Source organism: Pezoporus wallicus, unplaced genomic scaffold, assembly GCF_028554395.1.
Source record: "Pezoporus wallicus isolate ANWC-B61680 ecotype Strahan unplaced genomic scaffold, APGP_CSIRO_Pwel_v1 contig_1181, whole genome shotgun sequence".
NCBI lineage: Eukaryota > Metazoa > Chordata > Aves > Psittaciformes > Psittacidae > Pezoporus > Pezoporus wallicus.
This window is the reverse complement of record NW_026641428.1, coordinates 864,814-890,157: the sequence shown is the minus strand read 5'-3', so window position 1 is coordinate 890,157 and position 25,344 is coordinate 864,814. Positions and strand designations below refer to the sequence as shown.

The window sequence follows — 25,344 nt, the reverse complement described above, 5'->3', positions numbered from 1 at the left end:
CTTCACTAGCATTTAAAAAAAAATCTATATAAAACAGGCTCATATAAATGATTCCAATAAAATAATTATATTTTATAACCTGATTTTAATAAAAACTGAGCACCATTTGAAAATTCTCATTAATTGTCAGTGGGATCAATGTACTGTAAAAGTTTGTAGTATTAAGCTGCAGGCTTATTTTTTTAAATTCAATGATAAATATTAAACTATTCATCTTGAACTTCTGCAATATCAGCTTTGTTAAATAAATTACAGCAGATATTCCAGTAGAAGTAGATATTTAATTAGAAAATGTTCTAGTTGAAAATGGAACCAGATTGGTTTCAACCTTACATTAACAGTGACACATGTCTGAGGATGAGCTTAAGCTTCTAGAGTGAAAGACCTCATTTAGGAAAGTTATAAGTCTCTGCAAGGAGAGACTGGGAAGGTACTTGGAGATCAGCTCTAGCTGTTACAGTTGTAATCAAATACTCTCTTAGCCAGATTTCTTCTTTCATCACTCTCAGGAGCCCTTGTGGCAGAATGCATTGCTGCTCCTCTTGCTGGCAGCCATTCTCAGTAACTTGACACAGCTGAGCTGGAGACTGTTGCAGTTGTTAAGTGCTACAACGATATAGGCTGCATTTCCCCTCTCTTCATTTCCTAGAGAATTTTCTTCTGGAAAATGCTTCTCTCCCCATTCATGACTGCACAACATACTTGTGACAATCACAGTAACTGTTTATATGGATTCTAGGAAAATACTCTTCTGTTTCTAGCCGTCTTCAGCAGAATATGTGTTTCCTTTCAGATCTCATTCTTTCCTTCTCCTCAGAAAAATCCCCACAAAATCCATCCATCAGCCACCAGTCTTCTTGCCTGTTCTGTTTTTTCTCAGAAGGAAACTAAGTGTACTAGCACCCGTAACCTGTCAGCTTAAGAGAGGCCAGCACCACATTCTTTGTAGCTCAACCAAGAACTTTAGACTAGTTTGGCAGTTCTTAAAGCAACCTACAACAGTATCATCATGTGTCCGGTCTGTAGCAACACATTTCCCTGTGAAGCTCTGAAACTTCATTTCTACTACCTTTTGACCATCTGCTACCCTGGAGCCATATTACCTTGAATTCTTCAGATATAACTGCAGCCTGGATGCTTTTTCCACTGTGTAAATGTCAGTGCAGTCAACAGAAAGCAGCTGATTTTGGCCATCGCCATTTCAGCTTTTCTAGACACGCATTCTTAACCCCCTCAAATACCTGATATTTCTGTTCTGCTCAACTTTTCTCTAACTTTAATCTTTGTCCCTCCAACAGAAAGTTACCATCGTGGACACAAAAGTATTTCCAACTCATATGCTTTTTGTGTTTGTCCTTCTTTTCATAGTGAGTCTAGCTGTGTGTTAACAAAAAAAACAACCCAAACCCCAACCAATCCAAACAAACCCCCTCAAGCCTAGCTAAAACTCAAAAGCTCCCATGCCTCTTTCTTGGAGAAAAAGACATCTCTGAAAGATGCAACTAGTCTTTTATTTATCTGTGTGGACCATAAAGTGTGTACAAATGGCTTCCCTTCAAAAAGCGTGTGAAGTGATCTGAATGGCTAGCAGGAGAGCTGCACGGGCATTTGCATAATTGTTCTCTGCTCAGCTGGAATTTGGCCGAATATCTGCAGTTACCTCTCATTGCTCTGCCTGCACCAGGGGTTCACGACTGCACAAAGGCTGCCTTTGCTATTGCACTGGGATGCTTGTAAATCCGTAAGTTTTTTTAATCTTTCTTCCCACTATTATCACATTTAGCCTGGCCGATGCCAGTACACTCAGGAGTTTGGGTGGACCTCACATACATGTTTTATTAATAAAACAGTCCTGCGAGACAAAAATGATTGTGATTCGTGTGACAAAGAAGGAGCATCTGCTTAATAGTCTTGAGAATCAGTCTTTCTTTGGGTCAAAAAGAGACATATCAGAAGTAAACCCACTGGGCAAAGTGTTTTTTTTTTTTAACAAATAACAGTGGGTTATAGCATGTTGCTGGTCCCTACTTTTAATGTGTGGGAAATTATCCTTCAGAGGGGAAAGACTCAAATAAAAAAAATAAAAGTAACTGCTGTCAACTAGAACAGAAACGTTTCCTGATTGAGAATTAAGTGTACTCGGCACCGCTGGCGAAAGTACAAATTGAAGGATGCACGATGGGCCGAACAGAGAATTTGGTCTGGTTTTGCGGTTGCTGTTCTGTAAACTCATTTTAGCGCTGCAGTCCCTTCTGCTCCCAGCACATAAATGGACCTTTCTATCGCCAGGCAGAACCGAAGCCAAACGTAGTTGTTCGCAAATTGTATCCAGTTCTCCCCTAAAGCCTGCGCCCCAAAGCACTGCTCGGCAACGAGATGCACGAAGAGCAGAGGCGGTAACAAAGCGCAAGCCGGTTAATTAGGTCAGAGCCGAGCCCTGTGCGGCGAGACCACTGCAGCCCTCCTCCTCCTGCGGAACGTAGAGCCCCGCACCGCTCCGGCCGGACACGGCAGGCTTCCCGGCGCTGAAGCGGCCCCAGGACCGCGGGGCGCCGCTCGCTGCCCGCTGCAGCGAGGCTCCCCCTGCCTGTGGGGTTTGCCCGGCCTCCGGGCCCGGGCCGGGGCTCGCAACGCGGGCGCTGAGCGGGGCCAAGCGCCGCCCCTCTCTGCCTCCCTCCTCCCTCCTTCCCTACGCCAGCCCTGCCCCGCCGCCTGGCACCGCAGCCGCGCCGGCCCCAAGCGCTACCCGCGCCGCCGCTCCGCCAGCCGGCCCGCCGCCGCTGCTGCTGCTGCTCGGCCCCGGCCGGGCGGGTACTTGGCAGGAACTCCCGGGGAGACAGCGAGAGTGCCTGCCCCAGCTGCCGCAGCTCCGCTGTGGCTCTTGGGCGGAGGAGGAGGAGGAAGGTCTGGGCTCGGCCGAGGAGCAGCAGCCGCCGCCGCCGCCGGAGAGGAAGAGACAGGAGGGAGAGAGAAACGGAGAGGCGGCCGGAGCCCCCCAAAGTGCCCCCCCATCCCTGCACTGCAGGCTACATTTCCAGCTTCATGGGCAAAGTGTGGAAACAGCAGATGTACCCCCAGTACACCACCTACTACTACCCCCAGTATCTGCAGGCGAAGGTAGGGTACGGCACGCAGGGTGGCGCGGCGCGGCGGGTGCGAGGCTGGCCCCGCTCCAGGGCGGCTGGCGGGGGCCGAGCCCGGACGGGAGCTCCTCTGCGCGGGGCACGGCCACGGGGAGGCCATCAGGTTGCACCGGGGGACGGAGACAGGAAAGAGTCGGCAGCCCCTTCCTGCCGCCCGCCGCCCCCGGGCTGCCTTGCTCCCCGCCTGGCTCCCACCCGTTCCCTCGCCTCGACTGTTCCCTCTCCGACCCGTCTCCTTCCCTCTCACCTCCCCCCTCCCGGTGGCGGGCCCTCCTCCTCTTCCTCCCCAGGGCTCGCGGCGTGTCTCCTTCCCCACCACGTCCCCGGCCACCCCACTGCCAAGCGCAGCTCGGCAAGCCCGCGGCCCCTCTCCTGCCGCCCTCCCCGGGCGCAGCGCAGCGGCCCGAGCTGGGGTGGCTGGTCCAGGCCGAGAGCCGTGGCGGGGTAGCGCTGACAACCCGGGGTGGCAGGGCGGGCTGACTGCTGGGGGCGGGTGGCCGTGATTCCGCTTAAATACGGGCGCTGAGGAGGCTCCCGGATTCGGATGCACGCGCATTGTCTGTGGAGTTTGAGCTTTGTGAGCTGCCGCCTCGCAGTTTGCAAACTGGATTAAGGGTCCAGAGCCTGATGGCTAATGTTGTACAAGGGTGGCTGGCGTTTGCAGGCAAATTGATGTTCGTAGTGCTTGTGGGGGGGTCCCCACCTTTTCTTCTCTCCTTTCTCCTTCTGTGAGGAGAGCCAGCCAGCCCCACCGCTCAAGCAGCATCATGCTGCAAACTGGCAGATGCAGAGGTGGTTGCATCAGCTGTCTGGAACATTTAGCATAAGGCTCTCCAACCGCCAGTGTCACTCCTCACAAATCAAAACAGCCCCATATGAGGCTTCAATGTGTGAACTTTTTTTGGAGGTTATAACCGTAGTGTGCGTGGGGGGTTTGGTAGCTTGTCTTCTTTTCTTTTTCCTCTTCTTTTTTTTTTTTGCTATTGAAGTCTTCCACCTCTGTGACAATGACAGGACAAGAATTCCCTTCTCTTTATCTGCACCCTCATTAGGCTCTTCGTCTTACTGTGTTCTGTGTTGCTATATTGTGAAATGTCATTTACACTGCTTGTCTGAAAACTAAATTCAGTTTGACGTTTTAGAAGTCAGCAATGAGGAGGCTTTGAAATGTGCTTTCCTGTAGACAGAAATGGATAGAAATATGATGAAGGTCTTTAGGTGATTTGAAATGACAAATGTCTTAAATGTGTAATTAATATCAGGCTAAATAGCACAGTCTGTAGCCATCTAAAGATTATGCGGCAGAGTAATCACTTCAGTACTGTTTAGATGTATATTTTTAATGCATTATTTTTAAGAAAGGTAGAGTGCCTCAAGGACAGCCTTTTGCATCACGTAGCTGTGTAACTATATAAATATACTCAAATGAAAAAATGTCTTTGTTTAAAAGCTTGTACCTTCACGATTTTGTGTGGCATTAGTAAGTTACGAAGCAACTGCATAACATTGACTATACATATAAAGCAATGTCACTTGGCTTTTTTGACCTGTAAATAATTGAAGAGGGAGATGAACTGTAATAGCTTACTGTAGTTATTAAAGTATGATCCTAGAAATCTCTGATCCTATGAGAAATCTTGATGGACCATCCTTTGAAAATGTTTCCTGTACAGATAATTTAATATTGATTTGTATTACAGTCAGTGACATCTTCAAAACATCTTGCAGTATTTGCTATAAAATTATACAGCCAGAAATTACAGTACTGTGTTTCAGCAGAGCACACATAGCCATTTGACCTGCACCCATGAAATCAAATATCTGGGATCCAGTGAAAGTTCCCTGTTTTCAGAGAGCTTGATTTTATAAGAGAAATAAAAGAGAAAAAGGTGGCTCCTTGGTATAGATAAAAGGAACAGTGAGTTTCAATATTCAGGTATGCAGAATTCAGTGATATAAGCAATCTTCTCACTGTTGATCCTCTTGGAACATACAGAAAAATTAATTTGATTCATAGTTTTCAGCTGTTTTGTCCTTTGGGCCCTGAAAGAACCCGTTCTGCAGTACATGAGCTATTTCAGTAATTCTGGAGAAATCTTTGTTTTTTTGTTAAAGACAAATGATATTAGAATCAAGTAGCTCAATGTATGGCGGGTAATGGTTACACTGGGGGACATTTTTGAAACTAGATTTTGCAACTGGAAGTTTTGCATCCCATCTTATCCTTATTTAAATAATGATGGAAAATCTGCTGACTAATAAACTGCAAATTGATAATTAGGAGATGACAGGCATTGCCTGAAGATGGATTTTTCTGTAGAGAGCTCAAAAATCCTCATTAGAAATTGCATGCATTCCTAATGGCTCTTTGGGTTAAAATGTTGATGTGGTCAACTATTTTAATTGCTGCAAAATATGGTATAGATTTTAAAAACAGATTTTGCATTTGCCTGTTATGATCTTCACAATCTTATTCGTGAAGTATTCAAGCTGGTTCAGTCATATATTCTGGGAGGAAATATAAACATTTGCTGTGATTCAGCACCTCTGTCCCCCTAATCTTAGGGAGCTCAGCATCAAAAGAGATTAGTGAAAACATGGACTGAAATGAAATGAACAAAATAAATACTGGAAGAAGGTGTAAGGCTTTTAATATGAAAGATCATTATAGCAATGAAAATAGTTTCAAATTGAAGCTTGTAAAACCTGCATTTTTGGGACTGCCTGAGCTTTTACTCCAGCAAATGATATGTCTGACATATCTGTTAAATTTTTGTGTTTTCTAATGAATGTATGTTTTGGGACAGTTCCTCTATTGCAGCATTGTATGGCATGTCGGAGAGCATCAAAATATTTTTCAAGTTCAATGGATGTTTCTGAAGGTTTAGATACTTTCTTTAATAATATTTCTGTAACATTTCAACTCAGTGTATATAATTTCCTTCCTTAATAGTTTATTTGTAATGAAGTGATTCTGTATTTCAACATTTTAGCAGACAATGTTAGTTAAGATTGTATGTATTTTAGTAATGCTTTAAGGCCCCTCTGACCAGGAGTAAGATCTGACTGTGTTAGGCAAAGTATTGTAACATTTAACAAGGCAAGGTACCCATAAGCAAATATAAATGTATATATGCATCTCTAGTCCACAGTCTGTTTGCTTTGGTCAAGGAAGAAATAGAATTTAATTTATGTTTTGGTCTCCTTTACTAAAATATCGAATGGAATTCAGTGACATGATGCACACAATGATTTACAAATAAATTGTGATGCTAGCTGTATTAGCTGTATTATTGTTTTTTCCCTTGGACAACAAGGAGATATGCAACAATATGATTAATTTTATTGATAGGCTTTTATTTTGTAAAGGGAAGTTCTTTGTATAAGAGAGATATAGTAGAAAATGACAACATTCCCTACAGATAACATGGTTTATTTAAAGTGCAAGCATTTAATAGTCATAGGTCATATTTATGTGGTATTTGAATTCTGTTCTGTTTCTTTTGTTCAGTATTGGCTAACAACAACTCAGAAGAAATGAAATTGTGTGAATCTTCTTAAATTATCTTAGAGTGGGCTTCCAGCTGTATAATTCGGTAGCTGCAAAATTAGTGCCCTGGCAGCTATGAAAAGCACTAATATTTCTAGCAGTTCGTGTAGGTTTGTAGGCAGGACTGTAGACTGCTGTAAACTTGCAGTGAGCAGGCAGGTCCTCCGTGTCACAGACTTCTTTCAGGCTGTTGACAGCAAACTTTGAAATGTGAACATTTAATTTTTATCCATACCTATTGATGACAGTGGAAGTAGGAAATCGGTTAACAGGGAACTTACTGTAGGGTGAAACAAAGCAGATATGGAACTTTGCATATTAAGAGACACAGTTTAGTGTCAGTGTTTGAAGTTCACAGACTGAATGAAGAACCTTCTGGTGTAGATGCTTCTAATGCAGAAGTGGTAAGACCCTCTAATGATTTCCTGCTAATGAAAACCTTTATTCACTGAATTCTGTGCCAAGCACAGGTCTGCTACCCTTTAAAAAGTGATCCTAGTTTACAACCTGATTTTAATCAGCATAAGCAATTACTAATTCTAATCAGTTTAGTTAGATTTATTCTGCATGCACTGTGACTGCAAAATCTGTACGTAGTAAAAGACAAGTTTACAGTAACACAAAGTGTGCGTGTTTATGAGGTCGGATAGAAATATCTTATCATGGGAAGCGGTATTGTCCATAATTGTGATCCTGCTGCTTCTTGACTAGGCTTAGAAATCCATCAGTTACCTGATCTTGAGATCCTGTTAGCCCCCTCAGCCTCTTGGATGTATTCCCTTCCTTTCTGGCCAGGCTGGGATTTTATTATGCAACTTCCAAAGAATTCCTTCAAAAAGTGTACCAGATTGTGGAAGTGTGAAAGAAAGAAGTGTAAAAGTTACCAATTTCAAGAAAAGATAGAGGGTGTTGGTGGTGAGGTGATCCCTCTGGCTCTAGAAAACAACCTCAGTGGATGTAAAATATGGAGAAGTGGAAAGTGTTCCCCAGGAAGAGCATTTTCTCTTCTTCCAACCATCCCAGTCCAAAACTGGGAGTGCCTGTGTCATCCTTCAGAGAGGCCAGTGACGTTTTGTCACTGGTCACAAGGATTGTTTTATGTAGAGGTTCCAGCTAGCTTATTTTGTGTGGGCATCTCTATTCTTGTCCCAGTTATAGCTCCTTTTAACTTTTGAAGCTTAGTTGAGGTGGCTTGGTATGAACTAGAAATATGTCCTTCAGAAAGTATTTCTAGAAACTGTCGCTAGAATCATTCTTGTATATGCAAAAGTTGAAGCCTTTCTAGAAGTGGATCAAGCGAAACTCATGCAAAGCTCTGCAAATGTTCATCATCCTTGCCTTGAATTACTCCAGTTTTGAATTATTCTGTATCAGGGTCTCTCTTCAGAAGTAATGTCAGATTAGCCCCACGGGCAAATACGCATTAGAAGCAGAGTGTAACCAGATACATTGTTAATACTAGTGACTTCAGGAAGGTTTAATCCTAGATATTCCACACTGGGACTGCTGCATTGTTAGGTAGGGTCAAGAAGGATGTATGTTAATGTGTCACATATGTTAATGTACATCATTGTAACTATCTGAATAACTCTGATAAAGATACAGGAAATGGAGAACCACTTCACAATATCATTTTCAAGACTGGCTTCATTCAAGACAACATGAGTTTTGCCTTTGATTTCAGATGAGCAACATTTTATTCACTAGAAACTTGATTCATGCTTGGGTTATGATGACCATGCTTAATTTGGGGGTGATCTGAAATGACGTGATATTCATAATCTTCACTTTGGAAGAGCAAATGTTAGGCAGTGCAACATATAGATTGTGTGATGGGGGCTGGAATCAAGGCGTAGTAGCAGTGCCATCCATAAGATTTGCTGATTTTTATTTTTTTTTCTAGGGAATGTTTTCAAAAGAGTTTTTAAGAAGCTACAACTTTCCTCCCTTAATCCACTTCCTTAGAGAGCGGGATGATATATATGCACCGGAGACTGGATTTGCAAATGGCAAAGTGAAAAATATTTCTCCCACCACATTAATGGTAGAAATGGCAGGTTCTTCTTAGCTTTGTAATTTCTAGAAGTTTGAAACTAAGCTCATCCCTAGAGTGCACTGTGCTCGGGGCTTAATTTGATACTGCGTGATTGGCCTCATTTAACAAATGTCAACAAAATCTTGGTCCCTCTCCTTGATTCAGTAGTAACTTTACTGCTGATGTACGAGTCAGATTCTGAGTCTGATAGTCTTATGGGACTGACTTTCCGAAAAGTTATAACCCAATATATGACTTGAAAAAGGCTTGAAAAACTTATTTAGTGCTGTTTTCCTTTTGTGTTTGATGTTTAACCCCCCTCTTGGTACCTGGCATGTTCCAAAGCCATGTCTATGAACTTTATATCCAGCAGGTAGGCAACAGCTGCAAGAGACCAGAATATCTGATGTGTACCGGTGTATTTTCTAGCTTTGCTTTCAACACAAGCTCCCAAGGCAGTCATGAAAGGTGTGCACTAAGTTTGTGGGGGGAGAAGTCAATTTTCTTTGAATAAAATAGTTCTTTAAAGTATGTTTTCTTTCTCGGCTCAACTGTTACCCTGGTAATGAGTGTAGTTTCTTCTCATTACTTTTAAACCAGAGCTGAGCATGCCGTTTAGAATCTAACGAATCTAACCTTCTTTGTAACATGAACCCTATACTTCAAAATACTTTTTTTCTAGTTAGCACATAAAACTTCAGGTGTCAAGGATGAAATTTCCTGAGAGTAAATTTCTGAGCTTCCACTTAGTGTTGAAGGATTAAATAAGAGGTAGGCAAAAACATTTTCCAATGGAGAATAACTTGTGTAGTAAAGCATTGTTTTCTAAGTCTACTTTTCTATAAAACAATACATTTCATAAACGTATCTATTTGGGATATACATCAAACCCCCACCTGGGATACATTTTTTAAGTTGCCTGAAGGTCCAAGCAGCAGTTTGAGCTGTCAATGTTGATAGTAGGTACATCTCTCTTACTCAGAAAGGTAATTGATGCTACTAATCCAGTGCTCCTAATGAAGGACACTTGATTGTGGTAGCAATAACGGAGTTTGAACAAAGGTGTAGTAATAACCTGGAAAATACAGCTTGATACAGTTACAGATTTAAGTTTCAGTCTTCCAAGTAGTCATAATCAAGAGCGAATAGCAGTGGTTTAAAAAAGAAATTGTTTTTCATTACATTATGCTTTTGGTGTAAGAAATAGTCCTTTGAAGATACATGGCTCAGATTTAGCCAAAAATACGCTACAAATTATATATTCATTTTTGTTGTATTGTACAGACTTTCTATGACCTGTGCAAAGTATTGATCACATCTATTTCAACTGGAAAATCACCTGCTTTGTTGAAGAAGTGAAACGTGTTGCACAAACATGCTGATAAAAATCTGTCTGTCTGAGTTTAATTAATTTCAGTCCAAACACAAGCACACAACAGGTTCAGGTCATATTTATTGTAGCTAATAGGTGATAATTATTATCTGACTTCATAATTCTCTTAGTCTTCCTCAGCTGAAAATACTGAGTCCTGCATTTAAATGTAATTTCAGTAAGTTCTAGCTGAATTGCATGATCTCAGAATCGAGGAAGATGAAGAGCTTGGAAACGAGTATAATCAGGTACTGTGGTTCACTTGTTTCGTGGTAGCTTTTGAAGCCACAGTGCTCTGTTCATGGTGTGACAGCATAAGAATACACAGTCTTAACTGCTCTGACATAAAGCAAACATTTCAAAACACTTCAGAGCAAAATTTCTGAAATCTCAGCATACACCTAAGGGTGGTGAAAAGCGTTTCAGAATCATTCCAGGTAGATAAACAGAGCTTATTGATGCAAAATGCATCCTGAAATGTTCTGTGTGACTCTTGTGCACTGAGAGGAAACTATTGATCTGCTGTAGAGAGGTAGAGTGAACGGGCTTCGCTTTGTGGATTTTACTACAGGTTAAGAACTGAATTCCCTTGCTTGTCTCTTGGCAACACAGATTGACATAATTCCTCTAGCAGTTTATAGGCTGTGGTAGTATCTGTGACCTCTTCTATCCCTCAGGCCATAGCTTCATAATCACTTCAATTTTACATAACTATGCACAGCAGCCAAAAAGGGCCGTCTTGTCTTTCCCCATTGCCCCCCAGCAACTCATTCCTGTCCCTTGCCCTGCGCGGGCACTAGCATTCGTATGATCAGTCAGTGAGCTGAATCAAGAAACCAGTCTTGGTTGAAAATGAACCCCAAAACCCCAACCTCAGTACATTTTTATAGTGGAATAACTGAGCTGTGTAAGGAGTTTGACGTGCATAGCTATGGGTAAAGTAGTCTCTGAGAAAAGTGCACCCTTGTGGGTCTCACTTCTGTACAACAATACAGTGGTGCTTAACTTGTCTAAATAAAAGGCTTTCCAAGTCCTTGGCCAAATGGGCCAAAGATCCAACCCAAAGGAAGATACAACAGAGCTCTTAGGTTACCAAAATCTGTTAGTTGCATATATGTGCAGATAACTGCTAGCATAACTTTTCTGTGACTTTATTTTCTTTCCCTGTTTTGTTTTAGATGTTGGTGCATCAAGTGTTAAAACCCCACTTGAGTCTGTCTTTCATTCTTACAACCAATAAGCATGGAAGAGAGTGTGAAGTAAATTGCTGAGAGGGCTTAAGTTAGGTATAGGCCTGGGAGGAAAGAAAGAATCAAATGTAAATGTGACTTCTAGTGGCCTTGTAGCGTAGTGTTACATCTAACTTTCCATTTTCAGCACAGTGCAACATTGATATTTTATTTCATTCTGGGGAGAGAGGGGAGAAGGCTGGCACTTCAAATTAGCAGCAGCTGCAGAATTAACACAAGGGTGTTAGTGACTCATTTGGAAAAGTACTAGCTAAAACATTCTGTCTCCTAGAAAAAACATTTAAGAAGGGGTTATGATACAAACTTTGAATTTCATGTAAAGTGCCTGTGACCTTCTGGTTTCCTCTGGATAGCTTTCCTGATTAGTGACCATTTGCTTGTGACAGCTGCCCATTAAGGGGAGAAGAATACATGAGGACATTTTAGAGGGGGAAGTATCTCTGTTAACAGGGTCAAAGACTCCAGAATGCTTCTTACTTCTTTTGACCCAGACAGTTAGCTGAAAATTCAGATTTTTATTGTTCCAGATAGAAGGAAAAAATGGTGATACTTAGTTGTTTCTCTGATATAGCTGAACTATTGACAAAGAGCAGTCAAACTTAAGTTTCTCTGAACACAGGGATCTTGAATAATAGAAGCAGTTTCTTTGTTCTTAGTCCCAGATTCCTTTTCCCAATTCACTGTTCTCTCTGCTTAGGCCTTTTATGGGGCTGTATCGTCAGTGAGTATGCTTGGTTTGTTCTCTACTCTTTCCATATCTGTATTTTTGGCGAGTTTTTTCCCCTCCTCTGATGAATATGTGTATTTCCCTGTTTTATCCCCAGGTCCTCCAAATGGCTTTATTTAACTTCAAGAATAGAAGGCTAAGGGGAGATCTGATTGATGTGTAAATCTATTGAATGAGAACGTATAGACAAGGTGGAGCCAGACACTTCTTGGAGGTGCACCAGAATAGGATCACAAGATAATTCCAGTTGGAAGGGACTTCAGGAGCATTCTAATCCAACTTTGTGTGCAAAGCAAGGTCATCTAGAAGATCAGACCGGGTTGCTCAGGGCCTTATCCAGTCTGGTTCTTGAAAGCCTCCAAGACACAGTCTGTCTGCACAACCTGTTCCAGTGCTGGCTGTCCTCATGGTGGTTCTCTTTTTTTACCTACTTATTTCCAGTTTGAAGCTCTCTTGTTTCAGTTTATGCTCATTGACTCATTGTCACACCATGCACCAGTGTAAAAAACTGGCTCCTTCTCCCTGGTAACCCCCTTAAAGGTTTCCATTCTACAAATGGAAAGCTGCTAGTAAGTCCCATCAAAGCCTTCTCATCTCCAAACTGAAGAAGCCCAGTTCCTTCAGCTTTTCACAGAGCGTGTGATCCAGCCCCCAGCCATCTTGATGTTCCTCCAATGAACTTATTCCAGCTTATCAATGACTTTCTTTTACTGGAGGCCCAAAGCTGCATGTAGTATTCTACATGGGGTCTATCAAATAGGGGGATACTCACTTCCCTCACCCAAATGCAGCCCAGGAGGCACACCTTACTGCCAGAGCATGCTGATGGCTTATACTCTGCTCGCTATCTGCCACAACTCCTCAGGGCTGTTCCAGCAGAGCTGTTCCCAGCCGCTCAGTCCCCAGCCTGTGTCATTGCAAGGGACTCTTCCTTTCCAGGTGCGGAACTTCGCGCTTCTCTGATACGAATATGTTAAACATGCAGTCCCAGGACAGACTCTTTTAGTGCTCCCCTTGGTGCTGGTCTCCAGGTAGAGTATAACCCGTTATTGTGTGGCCATCCTGTTAGTTTCATTCCAGTCTAGTTGTCCACTTGTCCAGACTATAATTATTGGAGCTTGGGTCCAATAATGCAGTGGGACACAAAGTCCTTGCTAAAATCAATGTGAATGACATTCACTGCTCTCCCCTTGTCTACAGATGTACTAGTTTTGTCACAGAAGGGAATAGGCAGTAGGATGCAACACAGTGGACACAAGTTGTGACCTGAGAAAGTTGTAATTAGATGTGCAGATTTATTTTTTTTTTTTTTTCCCCATAAGGGTGGCCAAGTGTGTGAACAAGTGCCAAGAGAGGATCTGGAATCTCTTGGAGACAGTAAAAACACAACTGGACAAGGTCCTGAGCAACCTGGTCTAGTTGAACCTGCTCTAGGAGGGAAGTTGGACTAGATGACCTCCAGACATCCTTTCCAAACTACTTTGTGATTCTATGAGGGAGTCCCTGAAATAACTGCTACTACTATTCCTTCTGTGTTTCATCATTGTACGCTGTGATAAGGTATTTGGAAAGGAAGGGTATAGATGGAATTCCCTTTTTCTGTTTAATAGAACATGCATTCTACAAACATGCAAATGATATTTCAGTGATCTCTCCATCATGCAAATTCCCTTATCCCATTTTAGCAAATACCTTGTTTAAGCTGCTTAAAATGTGAAGTTTTAGGTTTGTCTGTTTATTTCTCCTGGCAGAACATCATAGTGCTGCAAGACTATGCTGTAAATCATGACAAACATGTATGCATTCTCATACCAAACCACTCTTTAGGCTGATATTTCTTGCTCCTGCGTCAAATCTGAATTTGTTGATAAGTGTTTGTCTTGGACATGGATTAAAAATTAAATAAAACAATCATCAACCCCAAATTTAAGCTTGTTTCTTTCCAGGTAGACATTATTCAGAGGAACAGCTGAGTACTGAGGAAGACAGTGTTCTGACTTTCTAGTAGTAAAAATGGGAAGAATTAGCATGTTACTGTTGCTCTTCACTGACAGTTCTGCTTCAAGTGCCTTTTATTACAAATTACTGTAAATTCATCAGCTGCAGAAGCTATGGATATATGACGGGCTTCCATACCCACCCACCCAGCTTCTTTAGCCTGCTCGGCTTTTATTAGCACTTCTTTCCAGTGTCTTTTATATACTCACTCCCACATCTTTTCTAAGGATTTTCAATGGCAGGTATAATAATAGGAAGCTCTCATGTTCCCAGACCCTCAAGTTAATCTTAAAGATGCTGTTTCTGTTAGATCTTAAAACACCACCAAACAATAAAAAAGTTAGACTGTAGTTGTCAGCCAGATTGATGATGAGGAAAAATGTAAACCCCACCAAATGGTGAGTTCATTTTTGCGCTGTTAACTGAATCATGTGATCATGGCTCTTCATCAGTTCTGAAAACCGGGTTTCTTGTTAGGTGCCAGAATATATATTTAGGGATCTAAGACAGGGTTAAGCTGGCCTTAAGATGACTTCCTTGTGGTCAGAAGGTTGCAGAGACAGCAGCGTTATCACTCCGAATCATTATCACAGAGCAGAAATTACCTAATTGAAGACTTCTTTATTTCCTTCTTTATCCTAGAGTGTTTACCTTGATGGTGACAGCTGTTTGAACATAAATAAAAGTGAACAGTTCTACAAAAATACAGGATTTGGAAGAAATGAAGAGGTATTTGTGCACTGGGGATATTTCTGCTCTTACCAGTTTTAAATGATATTCTTGGACTTTTACTTAGTTGAGGGCCTGGGACTAGGGATAGGTGTTCTCCAGCATCTAAGAAACTAAGTAGCCATGCATCTTTCTGGGAGAAATAGAAAAAAAATCCACCCCATGGTTAAAAATGACAGAAGAATGACAGAAGTTTCCTTTGCCATCTTGCCCCCCAAAGAGGCAGAAAAACAACTATGCATATTTCATATCTGCTACCGCTTTCCGTCTTTTAAATCTCCAAGTGGAATTTTATGTCAGATGAATAATTGAATAATGAACAAATAAATAATAAATCCTTTTTTTTTTTTTTTTTCCTCATATTATGGGTCATTTTCAATGCTCACTTGCACTCTATTCAGCTATGTTAAGGTTAGTATAGCTGGCTCCTCTTCTACTGATGTTTATATGAAGTTTAGAAATGCATGTATGTTGGACAACAGAGCTCCTAGCATTTCCATAGCACACCTTTATAGGAATAAGGATTTATCCGAGTGTTGTCTTCCAAACTGTGTTCTATCTTTCTCACTGGTGGAAAGCGTGCTGCATCTCACCCAGTTGCTTTTGTCATCCCTAGAGGATGCTGCAGATCCCTGTGCTCTGGTGGTGGTTGCTAATACTTGTATATACACACATTTGTAAGATGTGTTGGACACACAGTTTAGTTTAGATTGACCTGCCAGTTGTTACAAAATATTCACTGTTGGTTCAGTTTCCAGTTCGTTGTTATTGTTATTCGTTAGTAACAGTGTGGTGTCTACTCTGCAGGATAGCCTGTGCTTCAAGTAACCTTGATATTGGGCCATCGGATGAAGGATGTATGTATGTGCATTATTTATAAAGCATCCCGGGTTGCTGTCCGTACAATGAAGGCATTCATGTGTAAAGCGGGCACTAGCTGTGATTTTTTGCCTAAATTAAGAACTGTTGTGGTTTAAACCCAGTCAGGTAATTCGTTCGCTCACTTCCCCCCCTTTCTTGCCCTCTCCCTGCTCCCGGAGGGACAGAGAGGAGAATCGAAAAGAATGCAACTCCCACGGGTTGAGATAAGAACAGTTTAGTAACTAAGGTATAACACAAATCACTACTGCTACCACCAATGATAATAATGATAAAGGAAATAACAAGGGAAGAGAATACAACACCTCAGCACCAGCTGACCGATAACTCGCCCCCCAAGCCCGACCAAGCTCCGACCGATACCTCCTCCAACCCTGCAGTCTCCCAGCCCTTCCGGCTCACTCCCAGTTACATCCTGGGCATGACGTGCTGTGGTATGGAATACCTCTTTGGTCAGTTTGGGTCAGGTGTCCTGTCTCTGCTTCCTCCCGGCTTCCCCTCCTCCCTGGCAGAGCATGAGGCTCACAAAGTCCTTGGCCAAACCAAAACATCACTATCAGCTCTGTTCCCAGGCCGAAAGTCAAAACACTGCACTGCACCAGCTACCAAGAAGGAGAAACATGACTGCTACTGCTGAACCCAGGACAAGAACTTAGTCCTTCTCTTGACACTGATACTGAGCTCCATATGTTCTCTAATTTATATGGCCATAGAATCTAGGCTTTGCAGAAAAATCATGCACCAGAATCTTACTTCTATTTTATCCCAAGAAATAATGAACATTATAACATTAATTTTCATATTTGTTTCATTATAGCTCTCCTTTTTTCAGTTTCAATGAGCTGCAAAACCTCCAGGCCATACCACGCTATTGTTCATGCCAGCCTATAGCTTTAAAGCAGGATTCAGCAGCCATTTGCTCTGGATCCCTTGGGGACAGCGGAAAGAAAGCTCACTGACATCAAGGGTTCTGTACAAGTCTGAGCAACTCTGGCTTGCCTAATGACTGGAGGATGTCAGGAGACAGAGCTGGGACTTCTGGGAGCAGAAAGCTGAGAGCCATGTCTGGGAATGACAAATATTTCACAGTTTCAGTGAGACTCTTCTGATAATTGATACTTATAGGAATAGCATCTGGAAAAGAGGAAAGGAAAGCATGGCTCAGGATACCAATGTGAAAAGAACACAGAAGTAGTCTGGTCTCTGTATTTTCATATGATCTTGGCTTCACTGAAGTGATAGACACCTCTGGAAGAACTACCTGCTGTTAGTCCTTACTTCTACACCGAGACCTATAGCAGCTGGCCTTGGGAGCAGTGGGTTTGCAGAGAAGGCAGGTGGTTCCACAGGGGGGGATCCTCTTTGCTTTCTTTGCCCTTCCTGGCATTGAGCTTATCTCTGAAAGTGGGTTAAATTGGTTCCTAAAAGCTGGCTGTAGGCCTGTCTCTTGAGCCTTATGTTGTCATTCGAGATAGGAAAAGAGAAGTGAAAAATACAAAGCTGGACCACAGGGAAAATATAAGGAAAACTAATTTTGAAAATTGCTGTAGAAAACAGATAAGGGAGAAGAATAAGAGAGAAAAGAGCAGGGGGGAGAAAAAGCACAGTTGAGTGGAGAGGCTGTGGCATGTGTGCCAGAGTATGGCACAAGAACATGCCTCCAGCTGCCAGGTCATCCATGGGGAGTTGCATCTCCAAAAGGAGATTGAAGGCAGTATTCTGCAAGAACTCAGTTAGAGGATTGCTAAAGTTCACCAAGAATTAAAGGTTATTTTTTCAAAAACAAAGGAGAGTTCTGGGGAACAGACAGGCAAGTCCTCTGGGAAAAGCCTTGTTTTATATAGATTGTGAGAGGACAAAAGCTAGTTGTGGAGCAAACTTGGCAGTTGTCTTTGCTGTGTAACTGGTGTAGCCATATTGTGATACTGTAGATAAAGTTTCAGAGGTAAACTCCTCAGAAGTTAAGACTTTGCTGTTTCTTTTTATTTCTTGTAGATTATATGTCTGTTTTATTGTTACGCTGAAACTAGAGTAAGTGCAAGGGCTACCTGAACACCGTCTTAAGTAACGTGGTGATGTTGCTATTCTTTTTGATATCTTACATGTTCAGAAATTCATTTATCCCAATAGAGTTGGTATGAATCTGATCCAAGAAAATACACAGTTATGGAGTTAGCATCTACTTGGCAGCCAGAATATCATTACTGGCAAAAGTGGCTAAACAGTGAAACAAAATAAAATAATGAGAAGGCACCCATCTCAATATAAAAATTTAGAAGAGTATGCATGGAAAATAGACTTCAGTTGACATTATACAGTGTATCAGCCAGAGCGAAACTCTGAGTGAATTCATAGCAACGTATTTTCATGTCTTTTAAGTTTTACGCTTACATAGGCATGCTTTCTTATATGAAAGATTTTATAATTCATTTGTGCTGTTTGTGCAATGCCTGCTTACGTACAATACGTGCTTACGTATCCAAGCACGCTACTCTGGTCAAGTGTCAGTCAACTCAGAGACTAGGGTCAGTCCTAGCAGCCTGAGCAGAGCTGGTGTTTGGGCTAGAAATAACATTCCAGCCTGCTTTGGTGATCAGGGAGGTGGGCTTTCTATTTAGATTAACATCACTTGGAGGGAAAAGCAGTACCAAGAGAAGATTTGAAGTCCTAAAGTCACCACCAGAGAATAGCATTTTCAGTTCCTATAACTGAGATGGAATGATTTGTATATTTTAATTCATATTTTTTGGTGAAGTCATTAGAATCACTCTCAGCTGCGCTATAGCGTTTGGAGGTGGTGGAGGTCACGGTGTTACAAAGGGGTAATGCAGAGCTTGTGTTTTTCTGTCAACAGTCTACCCCTGTAGGGGCAGGGCTTTCGTTTTGTGAAGAAGGGGTCACAAACAATAAACAGTGATTTTGCACTTTGAGTATGCTATTCTGAAGCCACATCTGACCAGGAGAAGATCCTTTTTATTTTACTTAGCTTTAATGTCTCTTTTTTGGTAGATTCTGGTTTTGCTTCTTTTTGTTGTTTTTTAATCATTGGTTCTATAGGTGACATTATCCCTCAAAAAGTGATAAAATCCCAGAGTTTTATGGCCTATAGTTTCATCCTGCATCTCTCTCATGTGCAGAGATCCTCTAAGGATGGTATTTGGCATCTAGTTTCTTTATACTGACAGCAGGGATCTTTGAGAGGTAATTGCTGTGCAAGCACTGCGCAGTGCTAGCACAGCGAGTGCTGGTGGAAGGCCAGATATGAGGATTTATTTGGTATTCTGGAATAATTATCCCCAAATAATTTTAAGTGAGGAGAGCTTACTTCTTGAATAAGAGTACCATTGTCCAAAACAGCTTAATCCACTTTCAAAGCCAGCTAAACAAGGAAAACGATTCGTATTCTGCAATGTGATTGCCTTCATTCACAGCATTATTTATAAATGTTGTTATATTTTAAACTGTTAATCTGATACAATTTTAATGCATACATGAGGCTTCTGTTCCTACTTCTTTCCAGGACAAAGCCTTACAGGTTTGATGATACTGAAGTAAACACACTGGAATGTTAAGAGAGTAAAAGCTATCAAAGGTGGAAAATATTGATGCCAACAAGTTTTCAACCTTGTCTACACTTAAAAATATAATGGGATTTATAAGGAAATACTGTTCTGGAATTACTGAACATTATAAATTCCCATATATATGTTCACATACCTGCACGTCCATATCAGGGGTTGTTTGAGAGTAGTTCTGGTAAACTTCCAAATGTAGACAAGACTTAATTAAGCTGACTTGATGTGCTAAATTCATGTTCACTAAAACTCTGTTAACTGTATTGTCTGCTAATTAATAATTTTAATAGTTTTAATTATATGATTAAATCCAGTAATACCAGAAATAAATAAATGCACTATCAATATTTATTCACTTCACTAAGTGAACATTTTGCCTGCATACAGTATTCACAACTGGGCTCCAGTGCACTCGGCAGAACACAGATGGGATCTGTCTGTGTTCTTTTAGATGTCTTTGTTCTTGAAAATTCTTAGTACTGAAGTAACACAGGTATCTTGGATTTAAGTGTAAATGGAAAGGTTTCTAGGATATGCAGCATTGCAAAACACAAGTAATAACATGAATATATGTATCAACTATATTAACACTTTTATATTAAATAGTATACTACTACTACTAGTTTTATAAAGTTATGTTGCACAGAAGAATGGATTTGAAGTTGCTTAGCTTTATAAAAACCATGTTTACAATGATGTATAGATATACCTATATTTAATTTAATTGTTTAAGTGTTGGCAAGACAGACCAACTCCTCTCAGTTCTAGCCCTCCAATTAAAATTGAAGGGGAATGGAATTAAATAAGTAACACTGAGTAGAATTTAACTCTAGATACAGAAAAAACTCAGTTTCAGTCTGTAGCATATTCTGCTTTTGTACAATATGAGCCTTACAGACTTCAAAGAGAATTGTACATTTGCATCCCAGGGCAGAAATTGGCCATGTGCTTGGAAGCATGAAATCTCTCAAGGTAATACTTCATAACTATGGAATGTATCCCATGGCTGATATGTAGCTAAGAACAGAGAATCAAATTACACATTAGAAATACTTGAAATTAAATATTTTTCTAGTAAAAGAGAGCATTATGCTGGGTAAACAATATATGTTTTCTATTTCTATGCATTGGAATATAAATACATGAAGTATCTAAATGTGTACGGTTTTATTTCCTTTTTTTTTTTTTTTAATGAATTTTAGTACTATTTCTTTAAGGAGTAAGATTTTTTTTTTTTTTTTCCTTGAGTTCATTTATTAGAGTTTTATGCTCGATTCTTTTAGGGATTTTTAATTTCTTTTTACATTCTTTTCTGCACTCCAATTAAGTCTGGAATTTCTGATCTTAAGCAGCTAATTTCCAAACATACAGACTTGTTTCAGCAAGGAAGGAACAAACATAATATCCCTAAATTCTCATTGGCATCTGCACAGAAGCATCCACCAAGGTGTCTTTTATTAAATAAAGAATTAAAATTACTGAAAACAAAAAATAAATTGGTGAACTTTCTTGTCCATGTTACTGCATTTAAGAGCAATAAGAATTACGTGACTATTCACTACCCTTGCCATTATAGACAAGCTGTTTTGTCCTCATGTGGACATACATACGGTGGTGTCAACTCCACTTGGATTTCTTGAATCTATTTGCAGTAAAACCATATACTGGTGAGGTTTAATGGGGGGCACTGAACACCATCCATCTTATCTTCTTACCATGATACTCCTGCCTGCCTAGAGTGTTGTTGTGCCAGGTAGGGAAGGTGATGATCACAGTTTTGGCTAAACAGCTCTCATAGTTGGGGAGACCCTTCTCTCTTGTCTTTGATCAACATAAGAAATGGCTGAGGATCCAGCCAAACCTGCAGAGAGCAAATTCTTGTAGGAAATAGAAAACAATGCTTATTTGACATAAAACACATAATAAAGGAAATGCAAATTTTCTTATATTTGTTATTTTACCTGAGGTTCTGTTCATGGGAGCCCAGGTGGTCAGGAGGATTGTCTGTGGAAGCTGGGTTTGTCACTGCAGGACAGACTACAAGGTACTTTGTAACTTATTTAGTTTATCAGCTGTTACTTTTTATATTATTAAAACACCCTAGAAGCCCTACTCAGAGGTCAGGAATCCTTTACATGAGGTGTGGGACTGCCACACAGGCCTTTCGTGTCTCAGTGAAACACAGGAGACAAAATGGATTTAGGAGTTTATAAACAAACTGAGGAGTAGTAGTGTTTTGTTTGATCATCTTTGCGTTTAAGATAGACATTTTTGGAAACTGTTGCCTAATGTGCATTCAATACCCTGTAAGTAATGGGTACTAATAGAGAAATGTCAATAGTTTATTAGGGAAATCTAGGGAGATAATATCAGGCTCCTTAAACTCCTGATAAAGAGCAAAGCGACCCATTAATCTAATTGTCAAAAGAACTATATATACACCTCAGCTGCAACAAAGTGAGACACTTTTTGCTAATATTTCCTTTACAGTAACTTTTACAACTTTCAGCTCTGTGTCAGGATTCTTAAAATGCTTACTCTTGGGAACAGCATTTGGAACTATTCATGTAGTTAAGAACACTCACATGATTAAAAGTTTGACCTGCTATCTGACCTTTGCAGATCAGGTTGGAAGTATTTTGCCTGTATTTACCATAGCTCAGAATTGTCCAGATTCAAGCAAACACACTGATAAAAATGTAGGTGTGTTGAACTTTGTGTAAGTTTTTAGACACATGTAGTTGGGGTTGGAGGAACACTACACTGGTTATTCTGTTATTTTGCAAAATAAAAGCCAGTTACAAAAAGCACATCTTTCCCTGAAAAGGGATTTCACAGGAAGACTGTGCATTTGTATGAAATCTAATGGCCATTTGTTCAGTGAAATTTCACTGCCCTGCTGAGCACAAAATACAGAAGCACTTATAAAATAGAAACTTGCAATGCTGTAAGTTACATACTTTGAACAATAAATGAACTCTCTCCTTATACTGAACTGAAATTTAGGAATGTAGTCATCTTTGTCTCATAATTTTCTGCCTGCACACACCCAGTCTGCACTTCTAAGAACAACTTGCCATTGAAGGAGCACACATGTCCTATATTTTTGGTGACAACTGTATATTTTTGTAGTGGAAGATGTCTTTACATTAACAAAAATAACTTCATAATGATTATATATTAGAGTTAGTGGTGCCAGTTTTGCATTATAGTGTGCATGCATACGTGTTAGGACATGAATGATATTTTCAGAGTAACCATACAGTTTGTGGAACTGTTAAGTGGTTTTGGCTCCGTTCAAGTATTCAGCAACATGTCTGTTGAATATGCACTGTTTTTTTCCTCATTAATCTAATATTGCCGTTTGTTAGGCTGTGATGAGTATGTTCTCCAGACAAGCTAACAAAAGATAACAGATCAGTTCTCTGTCCAGGAAAATAACAAGACGTAAACAGAATATTAGACCAGGGCTTTAGAGGACAACCCATCATTCTGAATAAGAAAAAGGTCAGCCTGGTGTGACGCCTCTAACTGTGCTTCAGTACAGGTAAATAGAAAACCATAAAGAAAAGCAATTGCCATTTTAAAGCCAAGTGTAAAAAGCATAAGCTTCATTATCACTCTGATCTGGATGAACCTTAAACAATGTTTACAGTAAGGTTTGGATAGTTGCCTAGCACTGGAGTATACACAATTAAACAACATAGCTGAACTTTTCTTTCATGTCAGTGTACTGCTAAAATGACCTCCATTGTACTCATATCGTAGTAATTCTTGGAACTTACAACATAAACAGGAGTAGAGAACGTTTACTTGTAATTCTATCCCATGGTAGCTGAGGGCATGAAGGGCCAGAACTGCATTTTAATCTATAGAGAGCTTCAGAAGTAAATGAGAGATACAAAACAGTGGTAAGGGCATAGTAAAACATGAACTCAATTCTGACATGTGAGTGTTTATACCTGAATTTGGGAGTTGCAAGTATGGACTAATAGTTATTTAACACTGCAAAACTAATTTTGATTGGGTCTCTGCCCTTCTATTTCTGTGACTAATAAGCATCTGTGTACTCATCTTTGCTTTGGTATAGTAACCCAAGAAAAGTAAACACAAATTACTGAAGGGCTAAAGGAAAGCTGAAACAACAAGCCAACTTGTACACTTTGAAAGTGGATCATCTGAATTGGAACTGCAGTTTGGCATGTCATTAGTCTCAGAAATACTTGTGTTTGACATTATAACAGTAGGGATTTCCAGAATCACTTGTTCTAGTTATTTCTAAATTTTAGTTAAAAAATATTATTTTGGATACCACTTTTGCATGCACATGCATTATAATAGTTTTTGTAGCCCTTGTAACAAATGTTATCTCATTAATTTGCTGCACTCAGTTTCTATTAAACTTTATTTTTATGTGCAGACTATATATGAATGAACATTTTTAATGAAAAACTGTTAATGGCTGTATGTAAAAGTGGAAGTTAATGTAGGTTATGAATTTAAATGTGCTGTATATGAGTTGTTTAAATCTACAATTAACTAGGTTGGGTGCAGTTGGTGACACTGCAGAAAGATGAACGCTAATTATACTGACTACGAAAGATGCTCTGAACTTTTACAAGCATCCAGAAGAGCAGTTCAAAGCTTATGAACAAATTATAAACATAAATGCTCCAAATAGACAGTGTTTTCTTTCAAATATTCTTTTCAGTCAAGACCTCTTCACCTTTGCTTTTGTAGGAATAACATTAATCCTGTGCAATTACAGATAGTCACAACACTCGCTCATCTGAGCTTAAACTAGGTTTTTGTAGTATTTGTAGACGTGAAACTAAAATGTTTAAATTAGACATTCTCTTCACTTTCGCTGAGCAGTTTTTACTGCTCATTGACCAAAATTTGTTCGCACTATTGTCTGAAATTGCAGTTTATTGCAGTTATGATAGAATAATTATATTCTACTTTGTCTGGACAGATATTCAGCTGGAGAGTGTATTATCTATGCCAGTATTATTGCTGTAAAAATACAGAACTTGGGAATAGTGCATGGGTTTTTGTATGAGTAGTAGATAAACAATTTTATTAGCAGTCCTGCAGCATGCCAGCTAACAGTGTTAGAAAGTGTTTTTCCAAGCAATCCGTATCACAAGTTTTTTTTGTCTGTGAATGTACGGCAACTTTATTAACTTTGAAATGAATTTTCTCCTTTGAATTAGGCCTTTGTGCCAGATGCAATTGACATAACATTGCCAGCTATTGCCAGTACCTTTCCCTCATATTTTCAATAAAAAAAAAATAGTTCTTCAATATTTAATGAATTCTTGCTTTTTAAATTAGATGGGGTTTTGTATGTCCTGGGAATCCAAAGAAAGTCACTGGATTACAAAGTCCAATTAATATGTTGGTGCTCTAAGTACATAAATCAATGGAAAGTAACTGTGTAGACTGTGAGGGGAATTCATCGTTTGCTATGTACGCTTGGTACACAGCTTTGCGCTTGTAGGCTGGAAACAAGCACACTGTGGGGACACTCTGGGTTTAGGTGGTGACTGGTATTTAGGTGTGCAAGAATTGTAGGCTGAGGGCAGTAAAAGAAAATGCCAAACCTAAAGGCACATGGCTGGTGAGAATCAGTAAAGTCACAGCTGTGTCCTCTGTAGAGGCTTGCCTGCTAGTTTAGGTGGGGAGCAATTTGTTGATACTTGCTGGTAACTTCACCTGTATTTCCACCAATTTGAATGGGCTTACACCTAATGAATAGAGAAACTCTGAAAGCCATTACAGTTAGTTCACTTTCAATTGCAATTACCACATTTACTGTAAGAATATTGTGCTACACTGCACCTCTTGTGCCTGTAAATAATTCTGTATTAAGATAATGTTAATGTCTGCTAATATAATTCTACCTTCTCCTCACCGGCAGCACAGTTTTCTTCTAATAATATCTAATGGCATGCATTTGTAGCTAGTGCCTCTGTGTACTGGTGCCAGCCATCCCATGTGCAGATAAAGGGCTGTCGCTGCTTCTGTAACAAAGTTGTATTAGCTAGGTTTAGAGCTAGCCTGTATTTTATTTGTTATGTTCA

The 25,344-nt window shown here is 40.3% G+C and overlaps 1 protein-coding gene across 4 annotated transcripts in view; it reads left to right on the top strand.

The window, feature by feature from the left end:
- Positions 1-2,724: 2,724 nt before the first annotated feature.
- RBMS1 (RNA binding motif single stranded interacting protein 1) overlaps positions 2,725-25,344 on the top strand; it is a 153,370-nt gene continuing 130,750 nt past the window's right edge. For all 4 annotated transcript variants that reach the window (XM_057423819.1, XM_057423820.1, XM_057423821.1 and 1 more), the window contains exon 1: positions 2,725-3,117. In XM_057423819.1, the coding sequence (XP_057279802.1) occupies positions 3,043-3,117 (75 nt within the window). In that variant the 5' untranslated portion in view covers positions 2,725-3,042. The remainder of the gene's footprint in view (positions 3,118-25,344) is intronic.